This window comes from Melospiza melodia, chromosome 1 (assembly GCF_035770615.1).
Source record: "Melospiza melodia melodia isolate bMelMel2 chromosome 1, bMelMel2.pri, whole genome shotgun sequence".
NCBI lineage: Eukaryota > Metazoa > Chordata > Aves > Passeriformes > Passerellidae > Melospiza > Melospiza melodia.
The window spans coordinates 19,120,097-19,143,998 of record NC_086194.1 but is presented as its reverse complement, the minus strand read 5'-3'; the positions used below and the strand labels follow the sequence as shown (position 1 = coordinate 19,143,998).

Sequence of the window (23,902 nt, the reverse complement as noted above, 5' to 3'; positions counted from 1 at the left end):
AGGCAATCTAATAAACAAATAGGAATTGCATTACTTCCTCCTTTATAATCAAAAAATCCTGCTTTGCCTGCAGAATGATCCCAGGTGTGGGGAGGCTCTTCAGCTGTGTACAGCCGTGGGCAGTTGTGGCGCGGTTCCCAGCCCTGCACCGTGTGACCAGCAGCTGGCTGTGCCACTGCAGGCTCTGCTGGGAATTCCATGTGCCCAGTGGGGAGACAAAGGCAGCCAGAAGGGGAAACAGAGGTCAGTGCTGCAAGGCCTCTCTGGGACCCATTTCACACCCATGAAGCCTCATACCACAGCAGACCAGCAGCAATAATTGAGAGCCAGTATTGCCTCCTACACACCAGCTCATGTGGTAGGACATGCGGACTTACAGTGATATAAAGAAGCTGCCACAGCACAGCAGGCAATTAAAATAAAATTTCTTCACTCTCTTACATTTATTTAAAACTTTTAGTATTTTTGCAGCACATTCTTCCTCCAGAGCCTCAAGCATTACCCTGTTAGACACAAATTATTTTTGCTCACTTGCATATATCCAGAATACTTGTTTCATCATCCACTCTCCTCTGACCTGCTTCTAAGCTTCTAATTGACCTCAGGGTCAAGAGCTTCATCCTTACTTTGGTTCTCCCAACAGCTGTGAAATAGCAAGAAACAGAGCAAATGGGCAATCACTCGTGCCACACATCCTGCAATTGCTCGCTCCCCACAAATTATACCAACGTTGGTGCTCTACAGTAAATTGGAACATGTCAAAACCCTCAAAACCCTGTAAAGCTGGGAAATAGAGAGATATTTAACCTTACTGACTTGAATAATTCTTTTTTTTTAAAGGCATATGTTATTAAATGCAATAAATTTTGTTTTAATCTCACACAATTTCATATAAAGTCACATGTGAAGACAGAAACAACTCACAAATACATTTGCTGACCTAATCAAATCTTGCTTGGAAGCTAACTTGCCAAAGGAGATGCCCTGCTGGCAAAGCTTCTTGAGTTTAATGACACATTGCCAATCCGTTTAAGGCCAAAGCTGAACCATCTCTAAACAGGTGTTGAATTGTGATCATGGATTAAAAGAAAACCTGAGGAAAAAATGCCAAGAAATTAAACACCTCTGGGTCACTAGTTTGAATCTATTCCAGACTACTAAATCTGCTACAGTAATTACCATCTGGTAGTCTACATAAAAATAAATTACTGGCTTTTTTGTTTTAATTCACTTTGTGCTACACAAAGGTCTTTATAAACACAAGTTTCAATTGTAATTGAAAGCTTTGTTGATAATCTCACTAGGTTATAATATCCAGTGCAACTATGTACTGAGATCAAACTGGCTTCTCATTACTGGTGAGCCACCAGTTCTCCCACCAGCTCACTGTGAGGGTGTGTGCTCTGCACCTACAGGATTACAATAGAAGAAGGAAACTTTATTTTCTTAACAAGAAATCATTTCTGTTGAAACAAATAAAAATGCTTTCTGCTCCATTACCCTCAGGACAACAGCAGGCTCACAATTCAGTCGGTGTAAAAATAAAGACATTCACTGCTAAACTTCACCACACCAGTGTGGAGGTAAAGTTGACAGGACCCTAAGAAACATGCCTATCTTCTGCTTTCTGAAGGAAAAATTTCGTGAAGAATAATTAAAAACATTTTTCAAAAATACCACTTTTCTTAAGTTATATGTCCAGACATCCAAAAAAAAAACCATCCTCTAGTCAGCTGCTTTTGGAATAAACTGCAATTTACTTATGGCAGCTCTCCCTCAAAACATAAGTACACTTAACACAACTGTATTACATACACAATTTGAACTGAAATTCTTGCACACCACATGTAGCTGGTTTATTTCATTCTAAGAAGAAATTTCTGTTTCAACAAGTATTTTAATTGAGTTTTTGGGGAGTTTTGATCTCTTTTTTTTTTTTTAATACATTGTTTTTTTTTTTTTTTCCAGGTCGTTTTCATGAAAGCATTAGCTAAGATGGCCTTAGAAACAATTTTCATTCTTTTTCTTTTTTTTTTCTTATCCTACATTATAAGAATTAAACTTGGTAATAGACAATGTAATTTACACTCCACTTAATGTTTCCTTCACAGCGCACATATTTGATTTATGATACATTTTATGTATTTTTCTCCCTTTGGTTCTTCAAACAAACTTTAAAATGCTGTTTTCACTCCTAAATTTAACTAAATTCAGTGTGTGGATATAAAAATATATGTAGTTTCTCTCAAAATACAATTTTCAACAGTTTAAAAAACCTGCTCATTTTCTCAGTTTCTCTCATCCTCCCCTCACATTTTTCTTCCAATTTCTTGACATAAAATGCAGGCTACAATAAAATAGCATAGGCCATCACAAGGGCATGCAAACAAAGCATTTTTTCTTTAGTGAAGGCCCACCTTAATTATTTTAAGTGCCTCCTTCTGAAATCTGACATTTTGAAGGAGGAAGGGAAGTAGGAGAAAGACACTCAATTGGATAAATGAGAGCCAGGCATGAGCAGAAGCTCAGCAACCTGAATCCTCAGACACAGCTGTTGCAAGAAGAATATTCACATTAACTAATAGGGGGAGAGATGGATGCTAGGCAAAAAAAAAAAAAAAATCAATACAAGAAGGGCTAAAAAGTTTTATTTGTTGCTATTGTTGTTATGCTGTTATGTTTGATTAGTTTTGGGATTTTTTTAATAAAGTCTCCTCTGAGGAAGAACTTGTGTCTGTTACAGGCATGTGCTTCTGTTTTGTTAGTTTGAGGAAACAGTTCAGCTGTTTTACTGGCTGGGCTTTGAAAAACTCAGTGGCAGAGCAACAGTCACCTAAAAGCATTGCTAACTTTTCCCCCTTTCTGTCCCAAACATGGTTCCTTTAAATATGGATGCATTTTCACAAATTCATCTACAACTGGATTTGTTGCAACTGAATGAGAGATTTTGAAAATTATTTGTTGGCTCTTAAATAACTGGAGAAATAATTTAGATTAAAACAATAAACAACTAAAATCTGTGGCATCCATCCTGATGTCAATCACTTGCAACATGACACGTAACACTACTCAGTATCTGTAGGATCCTTCATCTTCTGCCCTAGTGATTTTACTTTTATTAAAAGTATTAAGTACCCTGAAATCTCAAGCCTGTGTATTACTGAAGAATAAAGCACTCAGATTTAAAACAGGACCTCTGTACCAGGGTATAATCTTACAAGTACGGATAACTTTTTGCTCCATGTTGGTCATTAAGGCAGATCTTGCCAAAATGTTAAATATACATCAAAATAAAAAAAGAACCCAGAGGTCTCTCTGTCAAGGTGTTTACAACACACCAGATATCTTTTCAACTATCATTTCAGAACACAGCTCCAACTGCTTCTTATGCTCTTCAGAAAAGGTGATACTACTTTAAGTATTGTTTACTAATTAATAAATAATAAGCCAGAATAATTTATTTCAGTCACCTGAAGTCCTGAATATTTTTAACATTGAAGATTATTTATAGTTTGGTACATTTAAACTCATGTAACTAGGTCACATTAAACAACAACAAATCAAACCCTGCAGTTCAGCAGTAGTGTCATTTCTATATGGGCCATTTTACTCTAGAACCCTTTGTCTCTTTCCTTGCTCTTTGCTTCAAAGCCCTCCTGCTCTGAATTCCTCCAAAACATGCTTTCCCTGCTACCAAACCCCTGCTTGATGGTCTCAAATATTCCAGGAGTTACTGGACAGCTTTTTTCCCTACTATTAATTCAATGGAATAGGAATCCAAACACGGGCTAAGTCCAACAAAGCATGAAATATCATTTTGTTCTATTTATTTTCTGCCGATTCTGACAGGCATAGGAGCTGCTTTTTGAACAAACCTGAAACCTACTATACTGACATAACACTATTTTAATATAATAAAAATTATAAGAAGCCATAAAAAGTTCTAATTTTCAATTATTCACTAATCTTACTATATTGTGTGATCTTTTAAAAATTTTGCAATTAAAGCAAAAGGAGAAGTACTGTAATTATGAATAAAGTTTCAAAAATGCAGCAACAAAGTTTGCTGATCCTAATTATTTTCTATCTGACTCACCTTGATGAGCAATGAACATCAAAGCTTAATTTGGACACAACAGTTGATTAAGCATAATCAACTTGTATTACAAACTTGTAAAAATAAAGGTTTTTTTAATAAAACAGCCCCAAAGTTCCGATGAAAATTTTAACAGACAGAGAGCGATTAACTTTGGCTCTGTTTGTAGGAAAAGTTAAAAGCTATAAAAATGGATGCTGGAAGACCAGGCATTATTGTATTTGTAACTTTTACAAGGGTTTAAATAAGAGAGTAGGAATGATAACTATAGTCTTTTTCAGCTTGAACAGAGACAAACCCCAAATACTGATGCCATTTGTACTACTTATACTGTTAAAACAATACTCAATATTTCTGTAAATCAAAGAAAAATCCATCTCACATTGCCTGATCCTTATTACCAGTGACAAAGGTATTAAAAACAAAATACTGTATTTAAGGAAGATGCCAAGAAAGAGCAGGTGATATTAAAAAAGTTATTCTGGTAACTAATCTGACAATACTTCCATTGGTTGAATGCCAGCTAGATTTTACTGTTGATAGTATTTGATTAAAACACAATAACTATGAGCAAGGCTGCCACATTGATGTTTCTAAATGACAACCATACCTTTGTTATTTTACTTCAGCAATTTCAGGTATCAATTTGTATCATTATCCAATGAATTAAAGAAAGAAACTCCATTAAAAAAAGTAATTTCACTGTTATCCCAAATTTAAATGGCATATTAAAATTTGCTATGAAAGTACAGCATTTGCTGATTTGAAATTAAAGTACTTTTGTTAACATCACTTAAACATTGGTATTCCTAATTAGATGGATATACATCCATCTCCCCCTCAACCCTCTCCCATCATTTATTCTGTAGTTTTGCCTAACAGAAACTGCTTCTCTAGCTTGTTAAGCTTAATATGCATTTAAAATACATTCATATTTCCATGAACTTTTGATATCAAATTTGCCTCCAAAGAGTAATATATATATATATATATATGCTATGTGTTTGAGCCAAAAAATTAATTAAGAACAAGTGCTACACATCTGATTATGCATAATAACACCATCAAGAAAAATTAAGTAACACAATTTAACATCATTACTGTTACCTGGAATAACTGAGGTAAAGCTTTCACTGTGAGACAGAACCATATTCCCAGCTTGCATGGAAGTAAGTCATGCCACTGTGGTTTGTCCAGTACCCTGCAGTCAAATAAAATGGTAGGTTTTTCATTATTGCCACACAATCTCAAAGCCAGAACTTTCCCATTATCCTTTAAGCTCTCGTCAACTCCCATAAAATGTCTGACTACATAATAATAAAGATACATTATAAACATTTAATTCAAAATATCTAACAGCTAACTTAGAATAATTTCTCTATTTTGATCTTCTAAAAGGACTTTTCTTCAAGAAAATAAATTCATAAGCCACATAATCACTTCAGTTTAAATAAAAAACCAAACCAAAAAACCACTCAAGCTTCAACCAAGTGTTCACGGGTGCTGACAACCAGATATGAAGACTGTAGCATAAACAAAACAATACATAAAAATTAATGTCATTTGCAGTTCACTGGAGCATTACTCACTGATGTCATCAAGAAAGACGACAGGCAGAATGGTCTCTGATCTCCATCCCTCATTGATCCAGTTCATGCCCCTGCTGTGTGAACTATTTAAACCCTTTATTTCTTTCTATGAATCAATAGAAGAAATAGTGCTATCTTTTGGAGTGTCCTGAAAGTCACTATTTCCTTATGTGTTCCTTGACAAACAATGTGTTAGAAGCTTTTACCAACACACTCATTTTTTAAGTTAATCAGATAAAAAGCATTTAATCAGACAAGCATTAAAACCCCATAAGAACTCCTTGCTTGGAAAGGAATAAATTGAAGCTCAAATAAATCGAAATTTGTTAACTGTAATCAAAGGCAAAAACCCTTAACGAGGGAAAAAGTTCTAAAATCTCCTAAAATCAACCTGTAAAAAGAATACCCTTTTTATAACACAGAAGCCTTTAATTCAACCTTAATCTTTCAATGATTATTGATCTGCTGAATAAACACCATGTGTTTATTTACAAATCCAAACTTGAAAACACATCTACACTGGCACACTTTACATCAGCAATGGCTGTTACTACAAATACAGTTGTTTTTCTCACAGAGTATTTCAAAGATGCAAAAAGAAAATGAGAGAACGGAATCAGTAGCTGACAGAATGTTTTAAAATGCACAAAACAAGAGTTCTTTCCCACCTTTCATTTTTGTCTAGAGCAGCAAGTTTGGCTTCATCTGTACTCCTGCTGCCTGTTTTTTTCTTCTTTTCCCTCTTTTTTCTGCTAAGCAGTTCATCCTTGATGTAGAAAGAACTACGGTTACAGGTTATCATTAGCATGTAAACCACAAATGTTACTGGGACTCTTCTGTGAAGGGTAAACACTAGAGTAGCATTTATGCAAATGTATCTGGGGTCCTACATGATTAGGTAAAATGATCTATCTTAACAATAACTGTTGCCATGGTATCCAGTCTTTAAACACACATGAAGTCCAGTTCTGTCACTCATGTGTATCTCCATAGTAATCAAAGTTTTCCAAGAGGAGAAAGCATTCAACTTGCCTCCTTTCTCATTCATCAACTTCAATAATGCAGTGGAAAATAAAAAAGTAAATAGATGCTAATGTATGAATATTTTTCAAGTTATGGTTAGTTTTTTTCTTAGTCTACTAAGTGCAACAGACTTTTATATGACAAAAAATAAAACTTATTAAAAAAATGTGATTTATACTGCTTACCAATTCCCACCCTGTTAAAAAACCCCCAAAACAAAAAAGCATTTGGCTTAGAACAAAGACAAATCAAATATGACTTTTAAACAAATAAAGCCTGTTTACTTTTAAACCTTAGATATGACTACAGTAGCATATGATTCTTCATCAACAAATTATAGAGTTTTTCTCTTCTTCCTACCAGATAAAAACCCAGGACTAGCTCTTGCAATTTATTACCAATTCTAGAAAAATTAAGTAGTTTTTAGATTACCATTTCTGAAATGCTGAATATCTCCTTCTGTAATTATTATCATTTTAAATATAATATTTTTAAAATATGAAAAGTCCAAAATAAAACCAGGGCAAGTGGCAGAGGTATCTATCTATATATGTGAACTTCCACAGGAAATTCAGTAGTAATAACTGAAGCAAGTTTGATTTATTACCAATACTTACCAGCTGTTTTTCCAGGTAGATTGACCAAACCACAGCATAATGACCCACTGTGAGTATAATGAACAAGAGTAATGCCAGCTCAGCATTGCTCATTTTTCTCACCCGCCTGTAGTAGAACACAGGCTGTCGCCAATCTGGTAGTCCATTGATCAGAATATCATCATACCTACAGTAGCAAACATAACAGGCTTTCATGGAGAGCTAAAAATGAAATAAGCCAAACCATCCAATTATAAAACAAAAGATAATCCACAGAGTGCTTGAATAATAAACACAAAAGATCATTTAGTAAATTTTTTTTTTAGAGAGTAATGCCTTGTTTTGTCAGCAGATAGGCTTGCCTGTGGAAACAAACAGGCTCCAAACACTGGGGCACGGGGAAAAAAAAAATTCAAATGTTCCTGTAACCCTTGCCCCCCTCCCCTCCCAAGTTCATTCCCTTTTGAAGTAAGAGACTTCCAGAAATGTGTTCTACGTGCTCCGTAATCAGTGGGCAGGTCTCAGTGATCGAAGTAAGTAACAACCCACGAACAACTAAATAGGTAGCCAAGAACAAATGTCTCAAACACTAGAAACCCTTTTTTCTTTTACAAATTAAATGCACAAGTGCTGGGGGGAGGGGAGAAGCATCTCTGCTTTTTGTTTTTGTCCTTCAGTACCACAAAATCCATTAGGTAAAAACATGCCAGACTTATCATACCTTCTTTGTAAGATAAGAGCTTAAATTAGAGGCTTGATATTGATGTTTGAAAACGAAGTTCACCAGTTTTTGATTTTCTATTTGAAACATTGTCTTGAAAAATCAATCTATTTTAAAACTTTTTAATTACTAACCCTACCAACTGCACAGAAACTATTTTATGACAATCCCTTTTCCTTCACACAAATGTCTTGAAGTATCTTGAAATGTCTGAGGTCCTCTATTTACAGTATTTTAACAATTTAAAAATAAACCACAAACATGCAAATACTTTTTTTTAAAATTAACTCTTCAGAATAAAGTTTCAAACAAAAAATCTCTCCAGTAAACTCATAAATCTGTATGTTCAAGATGCACAACCTGTTAATCTTAAATTGAACACAACTCATTACATATTCTAATCACACCATTTCCAGAATTAAATCTGCACTGAAAGGCCTAATTTGGTGCAACACATTGACCAAAATATTTTAATTAAAAATATTCTGAGTTAGTCGCAGGCCTAATTACAGGAATAGAAATAGGGCCTATATTGTCATGCAGGTCAGTAGAACTCAGTAGTAGGTTTTTCTCAAGTAAATTGACCAATCCAGGAATAATAGCGCAGCTGCTAAACTGCCAGTCTTGACATGTAAATCAATTTAAATGCAACAACTGCACTAGCTACTTTGATAGTTATTAAATTGATACCTTGGAGATGTACTAAAAAAATTATTTCCAAAAGCAAATTCGTTTTAAGCAGAAAAAGAAGCAGTGGTTTTCAATTACAAAAATATACCTTACTATAGTGCGTATCTGAAAAGCTAACTTCTGATGAAACATTTGTTCAAGTTGGCACCATTATGTCTGCATAAAAGATTTAACACCTCAGGATTCTGCTGTGTTCTGAATGATACAAGAAGTAAAATTCATATTACAAAATTCTATCTTCCGTTAAAACAATGAGAATACTAAAGTTAAGATCTATTATTGTAAAATTTGAACTAATAACTTCTTCCCTTTCCCAGTAAGTCAAAACAAATTAACTACTGACACCTTAATACAAACTCTGCTCAGAAAAATTGCTTATGATGTTATTTTAAAATTAAAATTTCTACTTAACTTTTGTTTAAGAAATAACTAGATGTTTTAGCCTTTAAAAATATTACGACATTTACAAGACTTTAATGATAATAGAAGAGAATATTTTAGAAACAGAACCATCTTTAAAACAAATTAGGTTGATAACAAGGTTTTACATAAGATGCTCTTCCTGTGAAATCTTCAGAGAAATACATGTACAACCTAATTCAATATACATTTATTAAGCAGTTGCCTTCTTATATACTAAGGGCTGTTAATTGATGCACTGAAAAAGTGGCTACCGATGAAATAAAGTCCATACATACTGATGGTAACAACGCAGTAATATGTAAACCAAGGTTTCAAACTAACATTTGGCAACCATGTTCTGTTATAAATTATCTGTTAAGAAAAAATAAATGAAGACAGCAGAGCCTCTTGCATTAAGTGCTTTAAACAGCCCTGGGTATTTACCAGGCTACGTGGCTGCTCTGAACAACAGCCCGCGCGGATTAAGGCTCGGAATCAATGCTCTATTGATTTTACTATCAATGAGCATTATGGCTCACACGACTGGCCATTTTAAGGGAAGATCGCTTCTATTATAACCCACTTTTTAGAATATATACTGTTAAAAGATAAATCACTGCTTTCAATAGTAATTAAGCTCTGTATTTGAAAAATAAAGATATCAATGATTTTTAGGTTTTCAACTGGAAAATGATCCTACTGAAACTCAGTAGCTCCCATAATTTTTAAATCTTAATTTTCAAATTTCAAATGCGATTCAATTAAAGGTAAGTTTCTCATTAAAGATCTCCTGTACAGACACTTATATTAACTATGAAAGACAGTTAATCCGTGTGCATCAAGAACTACATTTGGAATTTAATTACAAAGCATTCTTTTGGCAACCTATATTAATTGTAACTCTATGTAGGAAAAAAAACAAGCTAAAAAGAAAAGATACATTTGCAGGATTTCTTCCACAAACATATGCACACAGAATACAGCAAATTTTTCACATATGAGTATGCCTACCAGTTGTCTCTGAAATGTAGCAGTCAACAAGCTACAAAAACCCCAAAGCACCGGTACAGAAATAGAAAGCCAAACACATTCCCCATTTAAAACCATGCTGAGTATTTATTTTAAAACTCAGCAGTCTATAAAAGACTTGGTAGTCCTGTACTAAAAGTAACAAATTGCAAAATTATTAACATTTCTTTTTTTTTCTATTTTATTTCATAAAATACTTTTTAGAGTTCTTTGTGAATCAATTACATTGCAAATAAAAAAATCCATTAACTGTAGTAACTAATTACAGTATCATCCATGTTAATGTAATTATAATTTACTTTTCCCTTTAAGAGAACCACTGCATTTCATATTTCAAATAATTTCAGAGATCTGATATAGTTTATATACTATAACCTTGAATTAATGAGGACCATTCTGAACTACAGAAAGATTGCCCTGGTGGTTTTTATTTTGGGAGGCCTATTTTCCTCAAGCTGTCAAAGACATCCAGCACAACATCAGCCAGAACAATTATACCTACAAATACAGATATTTAATTATTAATGAGTACTAAGATAGACACCTTTCTTAGTCTACACAAGTGTATTTTGATCTCTTTGCAAATGTTTTGTTTCCTGTAATCAAGCCAACATTGTTACAGAGGACAGGCCTGGTAAGTAAAAAAAGCTCCTTAAAAAGGTAACAAACAATGAAATTAAGACCTAAGATTTCTTTTACGTCTAATTACAATTAACCAAAGCGCATAAAATTATTTTTCATAAACTAAGATAATCAAAGGCTAATAAAATTTATCACTGTCAAATTGATTTACCAACAAATGCCCTAAAGGTGAAGTGTATGGCAGGAAATGCACCCATCTCTACATACCCTAAAGATAAAATTTTCTGTAGAATTTCACACTGGTGCATGTATACAAAACATAAAATATTGTGTTCTGCTGCATATATGTTTAATTTAATAATGTTTAATTTGATAATTTAATGTTAAACAGTGCTACATTAAATGATGCTGCATGTATGTTTAGTGTCAGAATATCTGAATGCTTTGATCATGTTTCACTCAAAAGTGTGTAGGAGAGAAGTCCTAACATGGCAGTATTACCATATTATGCAGTACTAATAATGATACTGGTATATTTCATGAGCAACTAAATGACTTTCTCCAAAAAGAAAACCATGTTTTAAAGCCCAGTCATATCACCGTCAGTAGAGTAACTGTAATAGTTTAACAAAGGCTTCTGCCATCAGATAAAGTAGAAATTCACTGATACATAAGAAAATGCAAAGGCTTTAGAAAAATAATTACATGTAGCTGGCCAACAGATCTGCCTTTTTAAACACTGTTTCTGTTGTCACACCAACGAATAACACCTCTGACATTCACCAAGAATGACATTCACGGAGAAGGGGTTTTATTGTTTCAAAATGAGTTCATCACTCCCCTGTAGAGTGCAGGACCTTACTCCTGCTCTTGCTGGCTCCCGTCCCTGCACACATACCAGGAATGATTACACCACCTTTGAGAGGAGCAGTAAGAGCCAGGTACAGCTGCCTTCACTGCACAGAGCAGGAGCCTGCAGCTGGCTCTCCTCTCAGTGGTACCAACCCTGCCCCAAGGCATTCAGGTGCAGGGAAGGGATTCCCACCCAAGTGCCAGCATGAGGCTCCAGTGGCTTCTGCCCAGTGCAGGGCCCTGAGCCGGCTCTGAGCCTATCCCATTCCGCCCATTGCCTCACGCAATTCAAACCAAGTATCAACATTTAAAGTACAAAGATTCCAAAAGTAGCAACTCCCACCCTTTCCTCTGCTGTGCAGCTGCGAGTAAGGCTCGAGTTACCTTACACCAGAACCAATACAACAGGGAGAGCAGCTCCTATCACACTTACTGAAGACCTGTATTAGAAAGGCGCTACAACAACGCCTTAAAGGCCACTCTCCATTTACGTGCTCAGCTGAGAGATTATCATTACACTGTGCAATAAACCTGATCAATACAGGGCTTTGCAAGCAGTGACACCATACAGCTCTGCTCTACAGGTTATTTCTAAACTCTGCATATTATTTACAGAAAATTCTCCAGAAGTAAACACTGTTTAATCCCCCACATTTCTATTAATTCAAGTATAAAATCAGTATCACTCATACATCCACACTGAGCAAGAAAAATAAGACATTGTCTATTTACAAAATAAGTTAGTGACAATTAAATCAATCTAAGACAGAACAATCTGCTGCTGCTTTAACTTTTCTTTTAATCACTGATGCACTAATTAACAATATTTGAGTAAGTTAGTCACGTTTGTAATGTATGCAAGGCTTAAGCCATAGTTTTTGCAATCTACTACATCACAGTTTCGTGCAAAAAGCTTCTATTACAGCTGCAAGGAAATTCCTACAAGTTCCATGATGGAACTAAGTTTCAGAGAAACAACAATCTGAAGTGCATGCAAACAATGCTACTAACAAAAAGTTGGGAAGATCTGGGGGATAATTCACTTTTAGTGGCCTGAAATCGTTTAGCTAACATTTTTTAAACTTTTGTTAAGTGTAACTTCACAATTAAATTCTCTTTAGAAGGATGCAATAAAAAACCCCACAAATTTCCAAAAGTGCTTCCATGAAGTACATTTTCATGACACTTGAAAAGGGGATTATCAAAAAAGTAGATAATCTGTACTATAAACCCTGGACTCCTGCCAAGACATCTACAAAGCCAAAATCCCTTCAAGAAATGTCTCATAAAACCCCGTTTAAAGACTTGTAAGCTGAAAGATGATCTACTAAAACACCAACCCAAAAGCAAAAGTCTTTCAGTGTATCAGTTTCTCTGATAATCATTGGTTGAAACTCCTATTTGTTTAAAAACAGGAAAAAAAGTTCAAAATAATCTTCCAGAAAGTAAATTAGCCCCAGGTTTCCAGTTCTTTATCCTACCCTTCAGGTACTGCTGGAACAGCTCCTGAACCAGCAAGGACAACTAGCATTTATTAAAAAATATTTAAAAGCTTCCACTATTACATCTGAAAGAAAAGAAAAAAAAAACCTATGAACTAAGCAACAGAAAACAATGCTGAAGACAGCATACAAAGGAAATAATCCCTAAATATCAGGCAACAAGCCTTTTACTGATACAGGGAGGTATTACTGACATTTGAATAAATGGCCAATATTTTTTAATCACAGTTTTTAAAAATTGACAACTGAGGCAAAAAAGCTGATATGGCTGTTAAGCATTTTTTAAAATTGCTTGAAATAACAGCTAGCTTTCAAAGTTTTCAAGTACTAATTTTAAAGGAGAAAAAACTATGTCATGCAAAAACACCATTTTGCCATTTAAGCCATATACAATCTTTAATTAAACAATTACATAGATTTTACTAACTGAAATTATGCAAAAGAATAATCTGAAGTGTTACAACTAAGTCAAATAGAGCTTGAATATAACACTGGTATGAATGCTTTACTTAAAAACCTGTGTAATTTAACTCACCTCTGCCTCCTTTCTTCATCCTTTAAAACCTCATAGATGGCCACCAACTAGAACAAACAAACACCACACCAAAAAAGAAAACATAGAAAGATTTTACTTTATGACTGAATTTATAAATTTTGAGCAGCAGTATCATTTTTACATTTGCCAACAAATGGTCTTGGCTAGTTTTCACTTTTCCCTACACCACTAAGAGACAAACTCAGTGTGCAAAAGTATATTCATATACAAATGTCATCAGACAGAAACAAGCAACTCTTATACAAGACTTTCTCCCCATCCTCACATCTGTCAAACTAAGCCTTGTTTCAGTTAGAAGATCCTGAAGATCTTACTAAAATCAAGTAAGCTGAGTTCAGCCCAAGGTATATTTTTAAAGGTAGAGCTAATTACAAAGTCATGTTATTTCACTCCACAAATATTCAAAAATATCTGAAATTAATTATTTTCATTAAATTATGCCTATCTAGGACCTGTGTTGAGAACTGATCAGAAATTTTCCCCACTGCTTTTGGAAGTGTAAAACATATTTACCTCCTAAGTGCATAAGCATTATGTTCAAATTATTTTTAATATATAGGTAAATATGAAATACAAGTTATTGAACAAGTTAATTCCAAAAAAGTGTACTTGGTTTTAGTCTAGCTACATCAGCAAAACTGTAATTCAATATTTAACTTACTAATTTCAAAGGTGTACCACTGTTCTTACTAAAACAACATTGACATAAAAATTCTATTTTCCCCTAAAAGTTTCATTGCCACACATTTACTTACTTGCCTAAACTGTATCTCTGCATTTTCATCTTTATTCTTGTCTGGGTGCAGAATCAGAGAAAGCTTTCGATACGCTTTCCGAATGTCTGCAGATGAAGCATCCTGAAAAAGAGGAAAACAAAGCAAATTGTGAGAAAACAATTCCCTGAACTTTTTGAAGATCTGTAGGCAGCCAACCAAGTGTAGGAACTAAGGCAATGTAATTTGAGACATCTAACAACCAAACCTGCAACCAGCCCAGCCTAAATGACTTAACAGCCATTCAGTCCAATTCATCTTTCATCTTAACTCCTTTCATTACCATACATCCATTACAACGACATTTGCCAATACTTGCAAACACTTCCTTGCTTAAAACCTAGCCCGGGCACCTTCTGCACCATTTAAAAGTTCAACTGAAAACTGAAAATTATTGCATCTGCATATCTTCAAGACAGACATAATTTCAGCAAATTATCATGCTCAATTTCCCAAACTCAGGACTTGCTAGGAACTCTTCCCTTATTAATATTTACACGCAATTCACTCCTAATAGGACTTCCATTCAACTTCAGCTTCACCATGTCTAAAGAATTGTATTTTTCTAAAGTAGCTTTAAATTGCAGTCTTGGAGCTATACTGTAGCGCTGACATCAATCTATACCTTAACCATTATAAGAATTGCACGCATTTTGGGAGAAAAAATAAAATTAAACACAAAATGATGTACCCACTAAGCTACACAAATGCAAATTTCTGAATAATGACTGCTATTTAGTACATGCTGCAAAGATATCCAGAAATGAAGATACCAAGAGCTGTATTCTATGTCATATAGGTGTAATCCTCACCAGAAGATACACAAAGCACAACATTTAAACAGAACTACTTGCATTTTACTGCTAACATGTCCAAGGCAACAGTTTAGAAATCAACTGCTTATCTGACAATTTTTATTTCTTGATTTTATATATACTATTCCTAAGTATTTTCTCTTTTATTCCTAAGTATATTCTCTCTCTCAAAATTACAGTATAAACAGGGATTAAAAACCCAGACCTGAATTAGCCATAGAACAAAGTAAAATAAGATAATAATTAATTCAATACTGTAATTAGTCTGCTAGGCTTTTTATTATATATCATTAGTTTAATTTTGGTTTTTATAACATCAGGCTATTAAAATGCTGTGTACAAGTTTGGGCCCAGAGTGAATAATAGAAAAAGACTGAACTAGGGGAGGGAGAAAAGCAGGGGAAAATGCAGAATTTGTGAAAATACAGCACAGAAAATATCTTCAAGGAAGTTCATATTTTCCCCTAATAAAAGACCAAAGTTTCCATAGTCTCTTCTCTGTCAAAGGAAAATGTTTTTACTACTGAAAGAAGATTTCTCCTGAAAATATCACACATCCATTTTTAAATTTTTCCATTTTCAACATCTATTTCCACGGCATGTGCACACTGAAGCAGAATTCCTCTGCTCAAAAAGCAACTTGCTCCCAGCTTGATTACTGCCAATGAGTTGTTTCATATTGCCATTGTTTCACAGGTTTATTTTTAACTCTCAGCTAAAGGGAAGGAAGAGACAGTGACTAAATATCTATTCTAAGTTCAAAGAAATATTAAATTCTTGGGATGTGGACTTAATAGAATTATATGAAATACATGGGAAAATGAGATGCAAAAATATCTTTTATAAATTAGAGATTGAGACTATGATAACCTTGACAAATGAATACCTCTAGATTTGTATTTTGGATAAACTACAACTTATTCCTTCTCTACCACACATTTAGATATGCTGGGTACTATTTTTGGAGCACCCATGATTAACAACTCATGATTATGCTTTATCAGTTAAAAACCTAATAAAACATATTAAAGGCTGTTCTGCAATATTCTTCCAATTACTTCAAACAACAAACAAGCAAAAAAGAAGTTACAGTGTTTTCAGTTGTATCTGAAGAATTGAAATTTTAGTTTTATTTGGGAGCAGTTTGTGTAAGAGATCAAGACAAAAGGTATTTTATCTGTTCAATGCTTAAGCAAAGGATCCCAAGACAACTCTGAAATTATAAAGTTGCTTAAATATTTAGGTTGTTTCACCTTGAGAAGTTGAAATAAATGTATAAACTCACAAATTTAGAAACTTACAAAACCAGATGGTTCATCTTAGCTACCAGAAATAATGTAGAGATTGTTTTGTTTCCCCTCATCTACCAACCCGGTCAGCCACTTCATAAACAACATGGGCTTGTCTTCAAACAAAATATAATTATTTAAACACTACTTTAGCAAATAAAAAAACAGGAAATATTTTACTGGTCATGGTTTTATCTAAACCATGACAGTGATCTTTATCAACATATCAGTTTATTGTAATTAAGCCACTAAAAGGTTGAAGAGTGTATTATAATATCAACAAAAAATTAAATACTGGGATATTATTGTCAATTATTTCATTACACCTGGCACATATTAATTTCTAAAGCAGTAAGTCTGCCTGCTAACCCATTCCCCACAATACCCCCAAACACAACACAGAGGACCACTGTATATTTGAAATATTTTGCCAATTAATGCTACCTATAGGTACTGTTGGGCATCTTCAGGCAGAGTTCCCGATCCTCTAGAACCTGCCCTGAACAAGTCATTGGTTTCTGAGAAAAGACTCTCATCTCTACAGAAGTTCCTTCCTACCAGTGTGTGACTCTAAATAAGCTGGAAAGAATGAGTCTTTCCAACCAATAAAGAAACACCTCCCACATTGATGTCAGCTGCTCTGAGAGACCTGACTCTGCTGGCCATCTTCAGTAACATTTCCATAAAAGCTAAAGCTTTTAGACACAGAGTTAAGAGTTGGTGTTTTCTGCAGACTAAGACATTATTTTACATATTACAACAGAAGTCCAGAGACTAGAGAAAGCCATGACCACACTAAGGTTTTGCTTGTTTAAATGAAACAACATGTTAGGTTGCTTTGTTTGCTAGAGAAATCTCAGTTATCTAAGGAGGGAAAAGCAAAACCTGTAGAGGCACCTCAGTTAATAGCAGAAGGAGCTGATAATGCCACAGACAGCCAGTGCTGCTGATTCACTGATTTCTCCAACGCTGCTTCAGGTTTGCAAGTTTTGCCACCAATTGTTGGAAATAAGCCTGTCACACTGTCACCCTCAGGGGGATACAAACATCATGAGTACCACCTTATTTCCTGATAAATATCCTCCCAAAGCAATATTGTCCCATCATGGTTCCAAGGTTGAACATCTCTTTGTTTTGTGCTACAATTGGTTGTCAGAAATACAAAACTGCAAGTTTACACTTAGGTAGGCCATAGTATGGCTTCTTATGCATGGAAATACGCCAGTGTTCATTTTTTAATGCCCAACCCTTCATCAAACAGAGTGTCCATGTGCCTAGTTACATGACCTCTAGGCAGAACTTAGAAGTTAAATCTTGTACATTTTTTTTTATAATCCCTTATATTTCAAACAAGTATATTAGCATAGAAAGAAAATTAACATTTAAATAAATCAACAGAATGTCAAAAGTCAAACACATTTCTTAAGGTTTCTGCTGGACTTTCACATTTTTGTCTAAAGGGCAATACATGTCAGATTCAAAGAGTGGGACAGAAGAAGAAACATTCTTCTCCCTGTTTATGATGTACTTTTGGCAGCTTGTTGAATTCTGACAATGAAAAACACATTACTAAATTTCATTTTAGTCAGCATCATGTCCAAATTCTCTAGTATTACCAAGGAAAGTTCTCTCATACTACAAATATATGAGTAGGAACACAGAAAGGAATTTTTCACAACAAAAAAATAAAATATATAAATGCACATTTGTCTTCCATTCTTTTAAAATTAAATTCCTGTTCAAGATGCACAAAGTTTTAAATCTGGTCTCCTCCTCTGTCTATACAAATTCAGAGTCCCACAGAGTTCATGTCCACCTTTACAATAAATCAAACAACTGGTGTAGTACACAATACAAGCATATTACTCCATTGCCTTCCATTCCTAATGTAACTATGATTACTAATGAAGCTAAAAAAAAGCCTCATTGTGTTCCCAAGACAATTCTTGGTGAACACATAACATATCAGATATTGCCATAGGCAAACAGTGATTAGGTCAAGGGGAAAAAATAATCAATGTCTACATAGTTTTCACTTACCAACATACACAATTCAAAACCTAAATTGTTCCCTTGAGTGCAATGCAGTTATACAACAAGACTTAGTTACTCACAATTTAGCAACTGCTTCTAACGCACTAAATGTGCTCAATTCATCTTGGGTTTTAAATATGTCTGCCAATGTCTTCAAATAGGTGGCAGCATCTTTATTAGCAATGGAAGGCTCATGGTCCCAGAACCAACTATGCAGATAGAAATCACATTTCTATTCACTTGCAGTTTGTCCAATCACTAGTTGATGGGTGAAAGGAAAATGACATCAGTATATCTATTTCATTGCACTGCTGCTGAATGACTGTGTAGAATTTTCCACAGCCATGTTACTGAAGCTATATGGCAAAAAGGGACAAGTGTATAGAGCACCAGCTGACTGTATTTCGAGTCTGAACTTGTTAGCAACATCAGTGCAGGCAAGCTTTCATGAGGCCTTTTTCAGCCTTCCCAAACTATAAATCAAACCTATGAAGCTTTGGTGTTTGGATTTTCTAATTTTTCTTTCTTTTTTTTTAATTCTAGAGCAATTCAAATGTATTGGGTTTCTTTGATAAAAATATTTCATTCAGTACTTCTGTGTAGAAGAGAGGGCATAAGTCACCACTTTCCTTCTGGTGAGCATCAGCCATACAAGCTGAAGCAGAACAGGAGGAAACAAAGTACGCTTTGTAAATTTACAATCACCTGTTTTTCAGCTATGACTTCCATCTGCAGGATGTACAGCCTGTCCCACAAAACTCACCAACATGCAGGCACAGGTAACTGGACAGAAGCTACCACCATCTAGTAAACATTGTGTCAACACTGATACTATCTATTTGTTTGTGTTCATGTGAAGTCCACAGAAAACGAGTATCCCTAAGTGTCAGAGAACAAACAAACGTGACTGCAGGTCAACGCTGAAACACCCACTGTCCTCACTCCTTAAGCAGCACCGAGGAACTGGAGTGGGTGATTGCCTCCTTAGTGCCTCATTAACACACGGAGACAGAACAGCGACAGCGGAGACTGCACAACCCCTCCCCAGGTAACTCTCAGGATGGAAACCATATAGCCAAGACCCTTTCTCCTCATTCCTTACCCCTCTTTGCTTTAGCTCAGGCTGACACAGACCCTCAATACCACTCCCAGATTTACTTCACACATACTTACTGCAACCTGGTCTTAATTTAAGGTCCTGTGACCAGATTAGTTCCAAGAAGTACACCTGATTTTGCCAAGTCTGCATGTGGAAAAACATTTATGAGGGAAATAGAATCTTGTAGAAAATTCCAGAGGTGGGAAGGACCTGCTGGCAATCCTGAAGAATATAACTCTAGGAAAGGAAAACAAGTGTCTCCCAGAAGACCACGCATTATCTGTGAACTTTCATAGTTAATAGATACCAGCTGAGTTTTGGCTTAAATTTCTCGCTGCATAACCTTTGTTCAATTACTCTTTATTTTTACTGAGCTTCTTTCTAAGACACTCATCTTCTCCAAGGATGTAAAATGAGTAAAACTCAAATTTGCTGCTTGTCTACAGATGAATACTCGGAGCATACGCAGGGAGGAGGAGAGATGTGCTCTGCTGCAAACCCAGCCATGTGTCTCACAACATTCCATTGATTTAAACTGAATGACAGCACAGCAGGGAAATACATAGGAACTAAAAATAATGCTGAAAAGGTGTTTTAATGCTTTTTTATTCTGCTAAGTTTTAAAGCAATTCATGAAATGAAAATGAATACAAACCAGCACAATGTATTCCTGTAAGCTTCTGATAACTGGCACAATCCCTTCACTGGCATGTTTGTTTCCAGGGGAGTGTGTCAAATGAAAGAAGACTCTGTTTTCAGCCTAGCATGCCAAATGAATGAAAATTCTGCTGCCTCATGCTTGAGAAACCAAAAAAAGTGCTCTCCTCAGCATATGTGCACAATTGTATGGGCTTAGGTTTTCTTCACCAACTTGAACAACAGTATTTATATATAATTCTTTTCTTCCTTTCAACTATTTTACCTTCTGCATTTTTTTCAGAAACTGATTACTTAGGAAAAATTACACTGTCCAAGAGAACAGTGTCATGTACAACCATAAGTATATATTTTAATAAAGACTTTGTCTCTGAGATGCAGAGAACACTCGTCAACTCTCAACAGCTTTAGAATTATTCTTCAAATTCACAATGGACAGAGGCTACCAAACAACAACTGAGGAAAACTCAAGCCAGTATTGACTAATAAAAAATTCTTCCTACTGCTGTATTTTATTTGCATTTAGTTTTCTATTCTGATAGCTCAAAATGAAGGAATTAGTAGATAATCTTTATTTATTTCACATTCTTTTCCAGGAACACTATTACATATTTATTTCTATTATATTTGGTACATGAAATTATTGTTTACACAGTTACATGTATTACATATTTTTATAATATAGATAGTTGTATATATGTATATATACATGTGAGCACATACCTTATAGACTAAAGAAAGTTGTTTCTAGTGAGTTCTCTTAAAAATCTGCCTATTACATCTGAGATCTCCAGCCTACAGCTCTCACATAAAAACATTACCTACAAAATTCCTGGTCCTGCAACACTTTCAGAGGAACTAAGTTGCTCCAAAGAAAGACTATTGCTTTTACAGCCCAGGTTGGCAGGGAAAGCAAAATGTGGTGTCTCCTGCAGTGCATTTCATGCTCAATGCCTTTGCTCTCAGATAGCACAGCCCCTTGATTGACAAGAGGTGACACTGGACCCAAGGACAGCTGCATGCAGTCCCCATTCACCACTGTGGAGCATGAGTAAAGATTTTAGGGTGTTGCATCTGACAAGTTCCAACCCTTCCCATGATGTAATGCCAAAAATATGCAGCTATTTGACTGTTTATATAGTGCTCTTGGTACATTTCTGCTTCAGAACGTTTCCAGCTTCTTTTCCTAGGGTAAGGAATTAAAGAAAATTAGAAAATCAGCAAGGCTACATCCCTACCACACCTCTTCCTCCTTTTGCTATTCCTGTTCTCATTACACCCTTCCACTAGAACTGACCCATACACTCTGACACACCTAGACATCTTTTCAAAAAACTCTTCCCTGGTTTCAGTTCAAGGGTAGATTTTGCAGGGAGATTTCTAACAACTACACACTAAGATCTTAATGACAACTAAATACCTATTTAAAAAATAAATAATAATCCCCCTAAAATTGTTTAAGCTTCAAATTACCGAGTTCCTGTGTCACCTAAACAGTGTTACTGTCACTTCTGTGTCTACAACTTCAATTGCTGAAACTTTTCATATTTTTATGAAAGGTGTTTATTACCTTCCTTCTGATGGCCAAAAAATGAAGAAAGAGCATTTGATGGACAGGATATAGGAGGTATGAATGAAAACATAAAGCCATACAAGAAGCAAACAAAGCACAATTACCTTCAACACAAAAGTTTTCAAAAATATACCCATTATCTTATGCATCAACAACACTCACAAGGTGAATAATCCCCACAGGCATTAATTTATAGAATAAACATTAACTATTTATTAGCAACTTCTTCAGCTGATCAGCAGTGAAGGACACCAATATATATGCCCATACACTCACATATATCCATCATATACATTTTCACATATATACACATAGTTTAAAAACAAAGGTGTAAAAACCTTACGTCCCCAGCAGACCTTAATGTTTATACAATGCTCTAATTTATATTTGTAATTGCTGCTCAACTCCATGAAGCATTTTAAAAACAGAGTTAAATAAGTTTGGAAAGTATCGTGTGACCATTTTGCTACACTGAGTTTAGTAATGCTTTTAATGTACAACCTTATTTTAAACAAAAACTTGGGTATCATACGGCTTTGTCTTGCAAGTGCAAAACAAAATGAAAAGAAAATAAAAATAAAAATAAATCATACCTTAAATTTTCAAAGGCCCTAACAGTAAAAAAATGAAAAGGTGTATCAAAAAGGATTTTATGAAGCCTGTGTCCCAAGCTCACAGTCAGTATTTTAACTGGCAAGTGAATTACAGAATCATGATTGACCGGGTAGTTAACACTAACCCAAAAAACCTACACAATGCAGTCAAAGAGAACTGAGTTCTAGAGTTTTAAAAGATCTGGACAAATCGGAGAATTGCTGTTAAAAAATATGACATTATTTCCTGAATGAAAGACTAATGGTCTACATCTGGACAGAATTCATCAACGACAGAAACACGGGATAGAAGAAAGCAGTTAGGCAGAAATGATGAGTAAATCACAAGCTGAGGGTGAGTCAGAGGCACGATGCTGCCTTTCTGTGCTGCACAGCACTGTGACACGAGCAGTATGGCAACAAGCAGCCGTGCCATGTCACACAGCAATTGTAAGACCTCAGCAGATTGCTGCACCCAGTCCAAACAATACAATTAAAGACAGCCAGGAACACGTTCAGATGATAAACAAAGAAATCTTACTAATAAGAGGTCTAGAAGAATAGAACAGTGACTTGTTCAGAAAAGCCAAAAGAACAAGAGTGACTTAAGCTTACAGAAAAGGCAGCTGACACAAGGAAATAACATATTTAAATATGCAAAAGGTAGCTTTAAAGGAAAACTTTAATTATCGCTTTGTCTGATCTACCCGGGGCTAAGCACTATCACTCAGCTGGCAGCACAGGAAGATTCAAGTCAGGTACCAGGAAAACATCCCATAAGCTACACCAGCATTTCACTGGAACAGACTGCTGAAGTCTCCTTCACAAGCAAGTCTTGCATACATTTATCAGGCAGGACTTCCATTTAACCAGCTCTGTCACAGCAGGGTACAGTAGGTCACTAACAGTCTTATATTTTAGAATTTAAATACCCTTTTGATGATCAATTTAATAATTACACTGAAAATATTCCAACTGGATTTACTGCATCTGTTTATGTAGTTTAAAAGGTCCTAGCTGAAAGACAATATTCTTGTCACACAGAAGATGACAGATGTTCATGCCGGAAGAGTCCATGAAATTTCACAGAACCTAAAAGGGCTTCGAAAGGAGTGGCAAATGAAAAGGGGCGGCAGGAAACACTTCTTAGCTATGAAAGCCCCTGGGACCCCACTCCATGATTTGCACCACTAGGCATTAGGCTTATTTGTCCTGTTACACAGCAGCTGCTCCAAACTAAGAAAGCCATCCCGTAGCAGATGATCACAAGTAAGGCATCCATATAATTTGAGTTTAGAATACTTTTACATCCATTACCAGCTTTAACCTTGAAAGATGGCAATACAGAACAGATATGATAAGCAAGATTCCTTGACAATGTCAGATGAAAATAATAAGGACTAAGCTGAACAAGAAAAACAAGAAATTTCC

General features: G+C 35.2%; 1 protein-coding gene across 1 annotated transcript in view; it reads right to left on the bottom strand.

The window, feature by feature from the left end:
* The window catches only part of DNAJC1 (DnaJ heat shock protein family (Hsp40) member C1), a 107,636-nt gene that overhangs the window by 55,705 nt on the left and 28,029 nt on the right, over positions 1–23,902 (bottom strand). The window contains exons 2-6 of the mRNA XM_063150113.1: positions 14,394–14,495; positions 13,618–13,664; positions 7,326–7,491; positions 6,354–6,451; positions 5,204–5,297 (exon numbers count right to left, since the gene is read on the bottom strand). Coding sequence (XP_063006183.1) covers positions 5,204–5,297; positions 6,354–6,451; positions 7,326–7,491; positions 13,618–13,664; positions 14,394–14,495 — 507 coding nt within the window. The remainder of the gene's footprint in view (positions 1–5,203; positions 5,298–6,353; positions 6,452–7,325; positions 7,492–13,617; positions 13,665–14,393; positions 14,496–23,902) is intronic.